This window comes from Anomaloglossus baeobatrachus, chromosome 2 (genome assembly GCF_048569485.1).
Source record: "Anomaloglossus baeobatrachus isolate aAnoBae1 chromosome 2, aAnoBae1.hap1, whole genome shotgun sequence".
NCBI classification, from domain to species: domain Eukaryota; kingdom Metazoa; phylum Chordata; class Amphibia; order Anura; family Aromobatidae; genus Anomaloglossus; species Anomaloglossus baeobatrachus.
The window spans coordinates 438,745,357-438,759,303 of NC_134354.1; the positions used below are offsets into that span (position 1 = coordinate 438,745,357).

Below are 13,947 nucleotides of genomic sequence, written 5' to 3' on the forward strand. Positions count from 1 at the left end.
TGAGGCGAAGATAGAACTTTTTGGTGATAATTCTAAGCGCTATAGGTGGAAACCCAAGCACTGCTCCTCACCTGCCCAACACAATCTCAACAGTAAAACATGGTGCTGGCAGCATCATGCTATGGGGGGGGGGGGGGGGGGGGGGTGTTCAGCTGGAGGGACAGGACGACTGGTTGCAATTGAAGGACAGATGAACGCGGCCAAGTACAGAGATATCCTGGAAGAAAACCTCTTCCAGAGTGCTCTGGACCTCAGACTTGGCCGAAGGTTCACCTTCCAACAAGACAATGACCCTAAGCACACAGATAAAATAACAAAAGGAGTGGCTTCAGAACAACTCTGACCATTCTTGACTGGCCCAGCCAGAGCCCTGACCTAAACCCAATTGAGCATCTCTAGAGACCTGAAAATGACTGTCCACCAACATGCACCATCCAACCTGACGGAACTGGAGAGGATTTGCAAGGAAGAATGGCAGAGGATCCCCAAATCCAGGTGTGAAAAACATCATTCCCAAGAAGACTCATGGCTGTACTAGCTCAAAAGGAAATGTCTACTCAATACTGAGCAAAGTGTCTGAATACTTAGGACCATGTGATTTCAGTTTTTCTTTTAAAAATTTGCAAAAATATCTACATTTCTGTGTTTATTTTCTGACAAGATGGGGTGCAGAGTGTACATTGCGAAAAAAAATGAACTTTGTTTCATTGCAGTAATTTGGTAAATTCAACAAAGTGAAAAATTTAAAGGGGTCTGAATACTTTCCGTACCCACTGTATAGCAGGGCAATAGGCTATCTATAGGGATAGCCACAAAAAGGAGTAATCAATAGGAGGATCTTTATTTATAGCCTTAGATTTAGATAGGAAAAGATATGGTAATGGGTATGGGCCACTGGGACCAATTATGGTACAAACCTTATTTTTTTGTATTTGAGTAGTGTTCACTAAAAATAGGCTGAACTAGATGGACATAAGGTCTTCCTTCAGCCTTAGACACTATGAAAATTAGAACATACAAACTCCTTGCAGATGTTGTCCTTGAACCTAGGACCCCAGCGCTGCAAGACTGCAATGCTAACCACTGAGAAAGTGATTCATATCAAAATACTCCCTTAACAACCAAGTCTACCTCATCGCACTTAAAGGACACCCATGTATCCATTTTCAGCTTTGTAGAGTCATATACAGGATATATCATGAGCAGTTAGACTGTTTATTCCCAGATATACAACACTGGGAGTTTGTGGAAACCTACCTGAGAGATAAGTGGAATAATTGTTTTGCCAGCATGTCCACCAACCACAGGAACATTGACACGAGCGGGATCCAGCCCCTGAAGAGCAAAGCATATAGCATATATTACACAGTAATGTTTCTTCTGCCAAACAACTCTATACTATGGACTGGGAGCGCATATAAAGAATGTACAATTGATATTCACAGAAACTATGGAGGGGTTTGTATTTTACATGTAGGCAATGGTCCACTTCAGCCATGGTCCATTGTTGCCTTTCTAGTGCCATAAAGGCCATTATTAAAGAATGTAGAGATCCTTGTTCCTTGTATATACCGGTGTAAGTGAAAGTGCCATCTTGGTTATATCTTCTCTTCTGAGGAGTTTCTCCCAATGTGGACTACATTTCCCATGAGGCCACTGGTTTTGCAAATTGAGCAGAGCGTCAAAACACTGCACTTACTAATGGCAGAGATCGGTCAGTGACAGGTATGATGTCCTCCGACTCTCACTACTGAGTAATGGTGTGTCCTAGTTAAGGCACGTTCACATTACATCTCATAGGGTGCACTGGAGGATATGGAAACAGCATGTACAGATTGTAATGTCAGTCAATGGGAATAACTGGGACCTTTAACCTGCGCAGCTAATCGCTAGCTGGACTCCTACTAAAATCAGTCACAACTGTCAGTTGCATCAGAGAACATATAGAAGATCAAGGGAGGTGAAGCGCTGCCAGGAGGGATTTAATGGTTCACATGAAGATCAGATGGACTCATGTCTGCATATATGAGATCAGGTACAGGAACAAAAGGCAGACAGATCACATGAAAGCCGCTAACAGTGAAGGCGGGTGGAGGGTATTAGAGGCGCAACCTGGGAGGGATGGAGAAGGATTGAGAATATTGCTCACAAGAATGATGTGCAAAATACTAACATTTGTTATAGTGCTACTTCATTTTATAGCTCTGTGTTGCAGATTAGGGTCTTTTGGCCACGTTCCCAAGAAGAGTTTTTGATGCAGCGCATTGTTTGCAGTATTTTTTGCACAATGCCAATGTATTAATAGAAATATCATGGCCACTATGGGGTTTTATTTTTTTTTAGATCCATCATATGTCAGTTTCTTTAGGAAGTACAGAGTTTCATGTGCGGATTTTCCCCAAAGAATTGCAATAAATGTGGAATATGTGCAGGTAAAAAACACATTGCATTTTTTTGTGCATTTCTGCTGTGAACACGCTAAAAACGCATGTAATCCACACATCAATGTTTTGTTAAAGCCAAATACCACGGAGTATCAAAAAACAAAAAAAAGATTTGTTTAACCCCTTCACCCCCCCGAGCAATTTTCAGTTTATTTTACCTCCCCTTCTTCCAAGAGCCATAACTTTATTTTTCAGCCATTTTTGCTTTTTGATATACGAGAGCTTATTTGTATGGGACAAGTTGTACTTTTAAATGAAACAATAAGTTTTACCATATAGTTCACTGGAAAACTGCAAAAAAAATTAAAAATGAGGAAAAATTGCAAAAGAAAAAAAAGTGTGATTGCATAATTATTTTGGGGGCAATTTATTCACCGTGTTCACTATATGGTAAAACCAATGTATCCATATGATGCCTCAGGTCTGTATGAGTTTGTAGATATCAAACATGTATAGGTTTACTTTTATCTAAGGGGTTAAAAAAATTTCTGAAGTTTGTCTCACAAAAGTTATTTTTTGTGTCTCGAGCTGACGTTTTTAATGGCATGATGTTTGCGCAGATGCTACGTTTTGATCGCCTGGTGTTGCATTTTGTGCAAACTTTGTGATAAAAAAAAAAGAATTTTGGCGTTTGGAATTCTTTGCCGCTACGCAGTTTACTGATTGGATTAAGTGATTTCAACAGATCGGGCATTTCTGAACACGGCGATACCAAGTGTATATTTTTTTTTAACCTGAACACTAGAATCAAATCCACAATAAAAAAAAAAAAAAAAAAAAAAAAAAAAAAAAAGGAAAAAAGAAGAAAAACAATTGTACATATGTGCAGAAATGCTGCAGTGATCCTGCACCATTAGAAACTCTGATACGGATTGAGAATTTAGCCTTAATGTAACTTGTTAAAGTAGTGAAAAAACAATTCATTACCTTAAGTTCTGCGACAAAGGTGTTGGCTCTTACAATGTCCAGTGTAGTGACACCAAATATATGGTTAGGATTGTAAACACCATGTTTCTTAAACATTTCTGCAGTGATGGGAATTGTGGAGTTCACCTGTACAAGAAGGGGGGAAAAAAAAAAAAAAAAAAAAAAAAAAAAAAAAAAAAAGTTATATCCGCATTCTTTTCAGTAACCAAGAAGCAACGGAGCACACATTTAATTTGGATTACAGGGAACCTGTCAGATGATGCCCATGGCTTGGACCATTGGCCGAGTGATCCCAGCCAGGTATAACTGACTTAAATGTTGTGGAGTCACAAAAACACACACACACACACTTTTCCCTGCCCAATGACATGTCTGCCTATATGTGCACACGCAGAGACCTGTTAAGTAATTTTCAGCAGACGGGGAGAGGCTGTAGAGAACCAACCTGTACAGCTCAACTGGTCTACAGCACAGCTTGGTCCTCGGTAGCAGTATTACGGTCAAACATACCTGGCTGTGATTATTCGGCCAGTGGCTTATGTGCTGCCCACAGTTTGGGTAGCAAATATCAGCTGACAGGTTCCCTTTAGAAAGGGTATTTGCACCAGAAAGATTTATGATAAGTGTGGGCCACTCTCCACATTCACTTCTATGGAAGTCCTAGGAACTCTCCAATAGTGCAAAAAGACCACAAGGAACAGGACCGTACCACCAAAGATTATCTGCTTGTGCAGTGTCACTAGGTCTGGAGTGCAAGGTGAATGTTTCTTGTGATGGTGGCGATTTTCCCTCTACAGGATCCAACAGATCATACAAAGTGCAAAAGGAAGAAACAAGATGACCACTCAGAGTTGAAACAATTTTTTTAATTCTTCATGTAGCAGACAGGGTTGTAGATGTGCAGAGGGGTGTGGGCAAAGTGGATGACTATTGTTTTGCGCCTCAACGGGTCTCGTAGAAGCGCCACGAAGGGGCCATCATCCACTTGGTGCCCACATCCCATCTGCTACAGAAGAAGGGAATTTTGTTTACTTACCGTAAATTCCTTTTCTTCTAGCTCCTATTGGGAGACCCAGACAATTGACAATTGGGTGTATAGCTTCTGCCTCCGGAGGCCACACAAAGTATTACACTTTAAAAAGTGTAACCCCTCCCCTCTGCTATACACCCTCCCGTGCATCACGGGCTCATCAGTTTTGGTGCCAAAGCAGGAAGGGGGAAACTTATAAATTGGTCTAAGGTAAATTCAATCCGAAGGATGTTCGGAGAACTGAAACCATGACCCAAAAGAACAATTCAACATGAACAACATGTGTACACAAAAGAACAACAGCCCGAAGGGAACAGGGGCGGGTGCTGGGTCTCCCAATAGGAGCTAGAAGAAAAGGAATTTACGGTAAGTAAACAAAATTCCCTTCTTTGTCGCTCCATTGGGAGACCCAGACAATTGGGATGTCCAAAAGCAATCACTGGGTGGGTAAAAGAATACCTCGATAAAGAGCCGAAAAACGGCCCTCTTACAGGTGGGCAACTGCCGCCTGAAGGAGTCGCCTACCTAGGCTGGCATCTGCCGAATCATCGGCATGCACCTTATAGTGTTTTGTGAAAGTGTGCAGACTCGACCAGGTAGCCGCCTGACACACCTGCTGAGCCGTAGCCTGGTGTCGCAATGCCCAGGAAGCACCGACGGCTCTGGTAGAATGGGCTTTCAGCCCTGCAGGAATCGGAAGCCCAAAAGAACGGTAGGCTTCAAGAATCGGTTCCTTGATCCACCGAGCCAAGGTTGACTTGAAAACCTGAAATCCCTTACTCTGGCCCGCGATAAAGACAAGAGCGCATCGGACCGGCGCAGCGGCGCCGTGCGAGAAATGTAGAGCCGCAGTGCTCTCACCAGATCTAATAAATGCAAATCCTTTTCACATTGGTGAACTGGATGCGGACCAAAAGAGAGTAAGAAGATATCCTGATTGAGATGAAACAGGGATACCTTAGGGAGAAAGTCCGGGACCGGACGTAGAACCACCTTATCCTGGTGAGATACCAGGAAGGGGCTTTGCCTGACAGCGCTGCTAGCTCAGACACTCTTTTGAGTGATGTGACTGCCACTAGGAAGGCTACCTTTTGCGAAAGGCGAGAGAGAGATCCCGCATTGGCTCGAAAAGTGACTTCTGAAGAGTCGTCAGCACCCTGTTAAGATCCGAGGGTGCTAACGGATGCTTGTAAGGTGGGACTATGTGGCCAACCCCCTGCAGGAACGTGCGGACCTGCGGAAGCCTGGCTAGACGCTTTTGAAAAAACACGGAAAGCGCCGATACTTGTCCCTTGAGAGAGCAGAGAGACAAGCCCTTGTCCATTCCAGAATGAAGGAAATAAGAAAAGTGGGCAAGGCAAACGGCCAGGGATTAAAACCCTGAGTCGGAGCACCAGGATAAGAAGATCCTCCAAGTCCTGTGATAGATCTTGGCGGACGTTGGTTTCCTGGCCTGTCTCATGATGACAATGACGTCTGGAGATATCCCTGATGACGCTAGGAGCCAGGACTCAATGGCCACACAGTCAGGTTTAGGGCCGCAGAATTCAGAAGGAAAAATGGCCCTTGAGACAGCAAGTCTGGTCGGTCTGGGAGTGCCCACGGTTGACCCGCCGTGAGGTGCCACAGATCCGGGTACCACGATCACCTCGGCCAGTCTGGGCGACGAGGATGGCGCGGCGACAGTCTGACCTGATCTTGCGTAACACTCTGGGCAGTAGTGCCAGAGGAGGAAATACATAAGGCAGTCGAAACTGCGACCAGTCCTGAAGTAGCGCGTCTGCCGCCAGAGCTCTGTGATCCTTGGACCGAGCCATGAATGCCGGGACTTTGTTGTTGTGCCGAGACGCCATTAGATCGACGTCCGGCGTTCCCCAGCGGCAACAGATCTCTAGAAACACGTCCGGGTGAAGAGACCATTCCCCTGCGTCCATGCCCTGGCGACTGAGAAAATCTGCTTCCCAGTTTCCTACGCCCGGGATGTGAACTGCGGAGATGGTGTAGGCTGTGGCTTCCGCCCACAGCAGAATCCGCCGAACTTCTCGGAAGGCTTGACGACTGCGTGTGCCGCCCTGGTGGTTGATGTACGCAACCGCCGTGGCGTTGTCCGACTGAATTCGGATCTGCCTGCCCTCCAGCCACCGCTGGAACGCCTTTAGGGCTAGATACACTGCCCTTATCTCCAGAACATTGATCTGAAGGGAGGACTCTGTCGGAGTCCAGGTTCTCTGAGCCGAGTGGTGGAGGAAAACCGCTCCCCACCCTGACCGACTCGCGTCCGTCGTGACCACAGCCCCGGCTGGGGGCCGGAAGGATTTTCCCTTCGCCCAGGAAGTGGAAAGAAAGACGTTCTTGTCTAGGGACGTCGACCTCCTGTCCCATTTGTGGTGTCCGATAGAAGCGGACGCAGACGAAACTGCGCAAGGGAACTGCCTCCCTTGCTGCCACCATCTTCCTTAGAAAGTGCATGAGGCGCCTCAAGGGGTGTGACTGGGCCCGAAGGAGAGAGTGCATCCCTGTCTGTAGTGAACGCTGATTATGCAGCGGAAGCTTCACTATCGCTGAGAGAGTATGAAACTCCATCCCGAGGTAAGTCAGTGATTGGGTCAGTGTCAGTTTGACCTTGGTGAAGACCCGTGGGGCTGTTTCCATGCCGAAGGCAGTGCCCCGAACTGAAGGTGTTCGTCCCCGAGGCGAAACGCAGGAAACGTTGATGCTCTGGTGCAATCGGCACATGGAGATAAGCATCCCTGATGTCGATTGATGCTAGGAAGTCTCCTTGTGCCATCGAGGCGATGACAAAGCGGAGAGATTCCATCCGGAACCGTCAAGTTCTCACATGTCTGTTGAGCAGTGTGAAGTCCAGAACGGGGCGGAATGATCCGTCCTTTCTTGGTACCACGAACAAGTTGGATTAAAAACCGCGACTACGTTCTTGAAGGGGAACGGGTAACGCAACTCCTCCTGCCTTCAGAGTGTTCACCGCCTGAAAACGTGCATCAGCTCGCTCGGAGGGCGGAGATGTTGTGAAGAAACGAGTCGGAGGACGAGAACTGAGCTCTATCCTGCAACCGTGAGACAGAATGTCTCTCATCCAACGGTCTTGGACATGTGGAGACCGCTCCCCTGACCTGGACCGCCATGCAGAAGAGTTTCTCTGGCTCTTCTGTGGCCTGTTGGACGATGAGGATGGGGACCTAGCTGAGGGTGCTAAGGTCTCTTTGGTATGGGCTGGGTAAGCACGATTCCATTCCTTTGGAATGCTCAATCGATTCATCCAATTGTGCGCCAAACAATCGGTCGCCAGAAAATGGCAAACCGGACAAGAGCTTCTTGGAAGCAGAGACTGCCTTCCATTCTCGTAGCCACATGGCCCTGCGGACTGCCACCGGATTGGCGGATGCTACCGCTGTACGGCAAGCCGAGTCCAGGACAGCATTCATGGCGTAGGATGAAATACCGACGCCTGGGACGTCAAAGACGCTAATTGCGGAGCAGAGCATGACCGCATTAATCTCAGACAGAGCAGCTGAGATAGCCTGGAGTGCCCACACTGCTGTAAAGGCTGGGGCAACGGACGCGCCTATGGCTTCATAGATGGATTTCATTAGGAGCTCTATCTGCCTGTCCGTGGCATTCTTGAGCGTTGAACCGTCAGCCACTGCTACTACGGATCTAGCCGCCCGTCTAGAGACTGGAGGGCCACCTTGGAACACTGAGCCTAACCCTTAACCACGTCAGAGGGGAAGGGATAACGTGTGTTATTAATGCGTTTAGTAAAACGCTTGTCCGGGAAAGCCCTGTGCTTCTGGACAGCATCTCTGAGGCATTGAGAGCCACGTCCGGACAGAGTCCTGGGCTGCGACCTCCACCTCATCCTCTAGAGAGTCCTCAAGCCGAGACTCTTGATGAAGTCGGGGAAGATTCAAAGCAAGCCCGCTTAGCCGGTCTGGGATTGCAGTCAGTGCCGGAGTCCCCCACGTAATAACTAGAGGTCCCCCCAGGAGCCCGCTGCGTCGCGGACCGAGCGGGGCCTGTGAGCGATCCCGCAGTGCCCGGGGCCTGTGTAAGGGGCCGGTCTGGGCTGCAAGCTTCTAGTATCTTAGTAGACCATATGTCCATAGACTGAGCCCTGGATTGTGACAGTGACTCAGTTTTTCAGCAAAAGCTGCAAACTCTGTCCCTGCCGTCTGGACAGGGGACGCCGGCGGTTCTACCCGGGCCGAGTCCAACCAGTGCCCCAGGCTCCGGCTGAGCGAGTGCCACATGGCCCGAGCAATGCTCACAGTGATCACTGAGTATGTACCGCCGAACTGTAAAATGCATACTAATATATATATATATACACACACACATATATACAGTTCAGCACTCTAGGTGGCCCAGCCCGATGGGAAGAAGCCACCTGGCTTACCGACCGCTCAAGCAGTGTGTGCTGCTTAAAAACATGGCTGTCGGCGTTTACAGGGGAAGAGGGGGCCGTGGGCGTAACCCCAAAAGTGCGGGAATCTGGAGTCCCGGAGTGAAAAGTGAGGGGGCGGAGGACAGCCCAGTCTACTCCAGCCCTCACTGTCGGCGTCAGCCCGACCGTCCCGCCCTTTCCCCTGACTGGCAGGTCCGGGGGCGGGAGTTTAAGGCACTAGGCCGCAAAAGCCGGGGGCTAAAGTTGAAAACCGCGGCCGGCCAGCAGGCACGGTCGGCGCGGTAGTCCCGTACCAACCCCGCAATCGCTGCCAAGTCTAAGTCCAAGGTGCTCCATGCACCGTCCCTAAGGGGACACCGAGTACCTGTGTGGGGATCTGTGCCATAGAGTGATTAGTGAGGGGGGCGGAGGACAGCCAAGTGTGCTCTAGCCCTCACTGTCGGCGTCCGACAGACCGTCCCGCCCTACCCCCTGACTGGCAGGGCCGGGGGCGGGAGTTTAAGGCACTAGGCCGCAAAAGCCGGGGACTAAACTTAAAAACCGCGGCCGGCAAGCAGGCGCGGTCGGCGCGGTAGTCCCGGCGTCATACCAATCACTGCAGTCGCTGCAGCGTCTGAGGTCCAGGTGCTCTATGCACTGTCCCCAAGGGGACACAGAGTACCTGTAGATGCAGGGCCCTGTCCCTGATGATACTCAGTCTCCTGTTCGTCAGATTCCCTTAGGGGCTGCGGAGGGAGCCCGGTCCCAGTGCCTGGATGACCGGATAGGATCCCACTTCTCCCAGAGCCGCTAAGGGATGGGGGAAGGAAAACGGCATGTGGCTCCTGCCTGTGTACCCGCAATGGGTACCTCAACCTTAACAACACCGCCGACTCAGTGGGGTGAGAAGGGAGCATGCCGGGGGCCCTGTGAGGGGCCCTCTTTTCTTCCATCCGATAAAATCAGCAGCTGCTGCTGACTAAAATGGGAGCATGAGTGCATGTGTGCCTCCTTCAACACAAAGCATAAAACTGATGAGCCCGTGATGCACGGGAGGGTGTATAGCAGAGGGGAGGGGTTACACTTTTTAAAGTGTAATACTTTGTGTGGCCTCCGGAGGCAGAAGCTATACACCCAATTGTCAATTGTCTGGGTCTCCCAATGGAGCGACAAAGAAAGAATTGTTTTAACTTGGGTGAGTGCCCCTCGTTTCTTTCTTTCAGACTTTGTAAAATCCTTGGAATTGCTGATCAGATGTAACCATTATAAAAGTAACTGTCAAACGTCTGAAATGGGGATATTCTTCTAAGTTTGGAAGCGGGAGGCAGAATACCAAATTGCTACCAAACACCTTTCTTTCTACACCCTATTCACAGGGTCAAACACAAGAGTGAACTCACTGGATTTGCAATGATGCAGATCATGGCTTCTGGACAAGTTTTCGCACAAGCTTCAGTGAGAGTAGCAACAATAGAGGCATTGGTGTTGAAAAGGTCATCACGGGTCATTCCTGGAAAAGACGATATTAAAGAAGAGCTGTTAGATTGCATATAAAACTATGTATTATACATACTAATGTAATTATAAACGCCGCTTAATTAAAAAGTGGCTCTGCAGGAAAGAAAAAAAAAACAAAAAAAACCCAGAAATGTTATGAAAATTCTGGATGGAAAGCTGTCTATTTTTAAAGACATGCAAGATGGAAAGCGGAAAAATTAATAAGTATATGAACATCTAAACAAGGCCGACCATATATAAAAAGGTATGTGTGGTCTATAAAAAGAACCAGCACATGACCTATTCCATCAAAGAATCCTTACAAAGGACTAGAGAGCAATTACGTTGGAGGAAAATAGATTCCTAAATAGTACAGGGTTCCTTGCAGTAGAGCATTGTCTGACTGCGCTAAATGTAAAGGGTAGCAATGGCAGACACTAACAGCATTATGCTTTCCAGATAACCAGTGAGATTGTGGGTTATAAAGAATCCAGCGACCCATAATGAATCATTTATACAAACATTAATCCGGAGGGACCCTTGAAGTATAACTTACCAGGTTTTCTTGGGACACCAGCAGGGATCACAACTACATCAGCGCCTTTCAAGCTTTCTGGTAGCTGCTCTGCACCAATGTACCCTGGAACAACGAGATGGCATTTATGGTTGCTTACAATTCTATTACTATTTGGAAATAGTACTAGTATTTAAAGTCTCAAAATTAATAACATTTAAATAGCTGTATAATAGCCAGTTATCCCAAAACTAGGTGCAAATACTAAGAAATTGTACTGGTAAGATATCAATTACCTATACTCTGAGCTTTGCAGATCTGAGTCTACACACGGAAGTTATAAGAAAAGCTACAATGTCAATGAAGGAGTGCTGCGTTCAGATATATCTAGGACATAGCAGCATTTCAATTCAGGAGTAAAACAAGTTCCCTTGAAATCTCTGGTCAATGTTCAGATCACTAACAATCCAAGCTGCCAAAACAGTGTTAGTTCATACCATGCCCATCTCCCATAGACATTTAATGGAAAGACTTGAATGAACACTCATCTCCGCAGGCCAGTGTTCCCCTACTCCAGTCCTCAAAGTCCACCACCAGATCATGTGTCCTGGATTTCTTTAGAGGGCTGGAGTTGGGGGGACACTGGCCTACAGAGATGAGGAAATGGATTCACTCACAAGCCCAAGGAGGACAGGCGTTTGTGAACACTGCAGTATAATACCAGACCTATGCCCCCACGTTCAAAGGGATTGTAGGGAGTCTATTTGAAAACACTGCACATCTGAACAATATGCTACACAGAAGATTAGAAAATTATATGAAAAACACACATGTTGGTCTACCAAAGGGGAAGTTTCATTCTTTGTTCAGGAGCGCACCACTCTTCCTCTTTTCTTCCTGCTTGCAGTGTGCTCCTGAATATTGGTAGTTTAAACCAGAGACATTCTTTCTCTTCCATACGGCAAGCAGAGGTAGCTCTGCCTCTATCAGATGAGTGCAGGGGGACTGATGCTGGCAAAATCCAGCCGACAAGCTCTAAAGCAAAGATCTTGAAAGTAAATGCTCCTTTCCTAGATAACTGGCCACTTCTGATATAGGCCACCTGGGCAGTAACTTAGGGAACATGCTGTAAAGAAGGGAATTTTGTTTACTTACCGTAAATTCCTTTTCTTCTAGCTCCTATTGGGAGACCCAGACAATTGGGTGTATAGCTTCTGCCTCCGGAGGCCAAACAAATTATTACACTGAAAAGTGTAACCCCTCCCCTCTGCCTATACACCCTCCCGTGCATCACGGGCTCCTCAGTTTTGGTGCAAAAGCAGGAAGGAGAAAACTTATAAATTGGTCTAGGGTAAATTCAATCCGAAGGATGTTCGGAGAACTGAAGACCATGGAACCATAAGAACAAATCAACATCAACAACATGTGTACACAAAAGAACAACCAGCCCGAAGGGCACAGGGGTGGGTGCTGGGTCTCCCAATAGGAGCTAGAAGAAAAGGAATTTACGGTAAGTAAACAAAATTCCCTTTTTCTTTGTCGCTCCATTGGGAGACCCAGACAATTGGGACGTCCAAGAGCAGTCCCTGGGTGGGTAAAAGAATACCTCAATAAAAAGGAGACGAAAACAGCCCCCTCTTACAGGTGGGCAACCGCCGCCTGGAGGACTCGCCTACCTAGACTGGCGTCTGCCGAAGCATAGGCATGCACTTGATAGTGCTTCGTGAAAGTGTGCAGACTAGACCACGTAGCTGCCCGACACACCTGCTGAGCCGTCGCCCGGTGCCGCAAAGCCCAGGACGCACCTACGGCTCTGGTAGAATGGGCTTTCAACCCTGAAGGAAGTGGAAGCCCAGAAGAACGGTAGGCCTCGAGAATCGTTTCCTTGATCCACCGAGCCAAGGTTGACTTGGAGGCCTGAGAGCCCTTACGCTGGCCAGCGACAAGGACAAAGAGCGCGTCTGAACGGCGCAGGGGCGCCGTACGAGACACGTAGAACCGGAGTGCTCTCACTAGATCCAAAGAGTGCAAATCCTTTTCACACTGGTAAATTGGATTAGGGCAAAAGGAAGGCAAGGAGATATCCTGATTTAGATGAAAAGGGGATACCACCTTAGGGAGAAATTCCGGGACAGGACGCAGAACCACCTTATCCTGGTGAAAAACCAGGAAGGGGGCTTTGCATGACAGCGCTGCAAGCTCAGACACTCTCCGAAGTGATGTGACCGCCACCAGGAAGGCCACCTTCTGAGAAAGACTGGAGAGAGCGACATCCCGCAGCGGCTCAAAAGGCGGCTTTTGAAGAGCCGTCAGAACCCTGTTAAGATCCCAAGGTTCCAACGGACGTTTGTAAGGTGGGACCATGTGGCAAACCCCCTGCAGGAACGTGCGGACCTGCGGAAGCCTGGCTAGACGCTTTTGAAAAAACACGGAGAGCGCCGACACTTGGCCCTTGAGAGAGCCGAGGGACAAACCCTTGTCCATTCCAGATTGTAGGAATGAAAGAAATGTAGGTAAAGCAAACGGCCATGGAGGAAAACAGTTATCAGAGCACCAGGATAAGAAGATTTGCCAAGACCTGTAATAGATCTTGGCGGACGTTGGCTTCCTGGCTTGTCTCATGGTGGCAATGACATCCTGAGATAACCCTGAAGACGCTAGGAGCCAGGACTCAATGGCCACACAGTCAGGTTGAGGGCCACAGAATTCAGATGGAAAAACGGCCCTTGTGACAGCAAGTCTGGGCGGTCTGGAAGCACCCACGGTTGACCCACCGTGAGATGCCACAGATGCGGATACCACGACCGCCTCGGCCAGTCTGGAGCGACGAGAATGGCGCGACGGCAGTCGGACCGGATCTTGCGTAGTACTCTGGGCAGCATCGCCAGAGGGGGAAACACATATGGCAGTCGAAACTGCGACCAATCCTGGACCAGAGCGTCCGCTGCCAGAGCTCTGATCCTGAGACCGTGCCATGAAGGCCGGGACCTTGTTGTTGTGTCGTGACGCCATGAGATCAACGTCCGGTGTTCCCCAGCGGCGACAGATCTCTCGAAACGTCTGGGTGAAGAGACCATTCCCCCACGTCCATGCCCTGACGACTGAGAAAATCTGCTTCCCAGTTTTCCACGCC

General features: G+C 48.3%; 2 protein-coding genes across 2 annotated transcripts in view; one reads left to right on the forward strand and one right to left on the reverse strand.

Moving 5' to 3' along the window:
* POR (cytochrome p450 oxidoreductase) overlaps window positions 1-13,947 on the forward strand; it is a 438,013-nt gene that overhangs the window by 212,236 nt on the left and 211,830 nt on the right. The window lies entirely within an intron of this gene.
* The window catches only part of MDH2 (malate dehydrogenase 2), a 42,323-nt gene that overhangs the window by 5,187 nt on the left and 23,189 nt on the right, over window positions 1-13,947 (reverse strand). The window contains exons 3-6 of the mRNA XM_075336263.1: window positions 10,857-10,940; window positions 10,204-10,313; window positions 3,372-3,497; window positions 1,258-1,335 (exon numbers count right to left, since the gene is read on the reverse strand). Coding sequence (XP_075192378.1) covers window positions 1,258-1,335; window positions 3,372-3,497; window positions 10,204-10,313; window positions 10,857-10,940 — 398 coding nt within the window. The remainder of the gene's footprint in view (window positions 1-1,257; window positions 1,336-3,371; window positions 3,498-10,203; window positions 10,314-10,856; window positions 10,941-13,947) is intronic.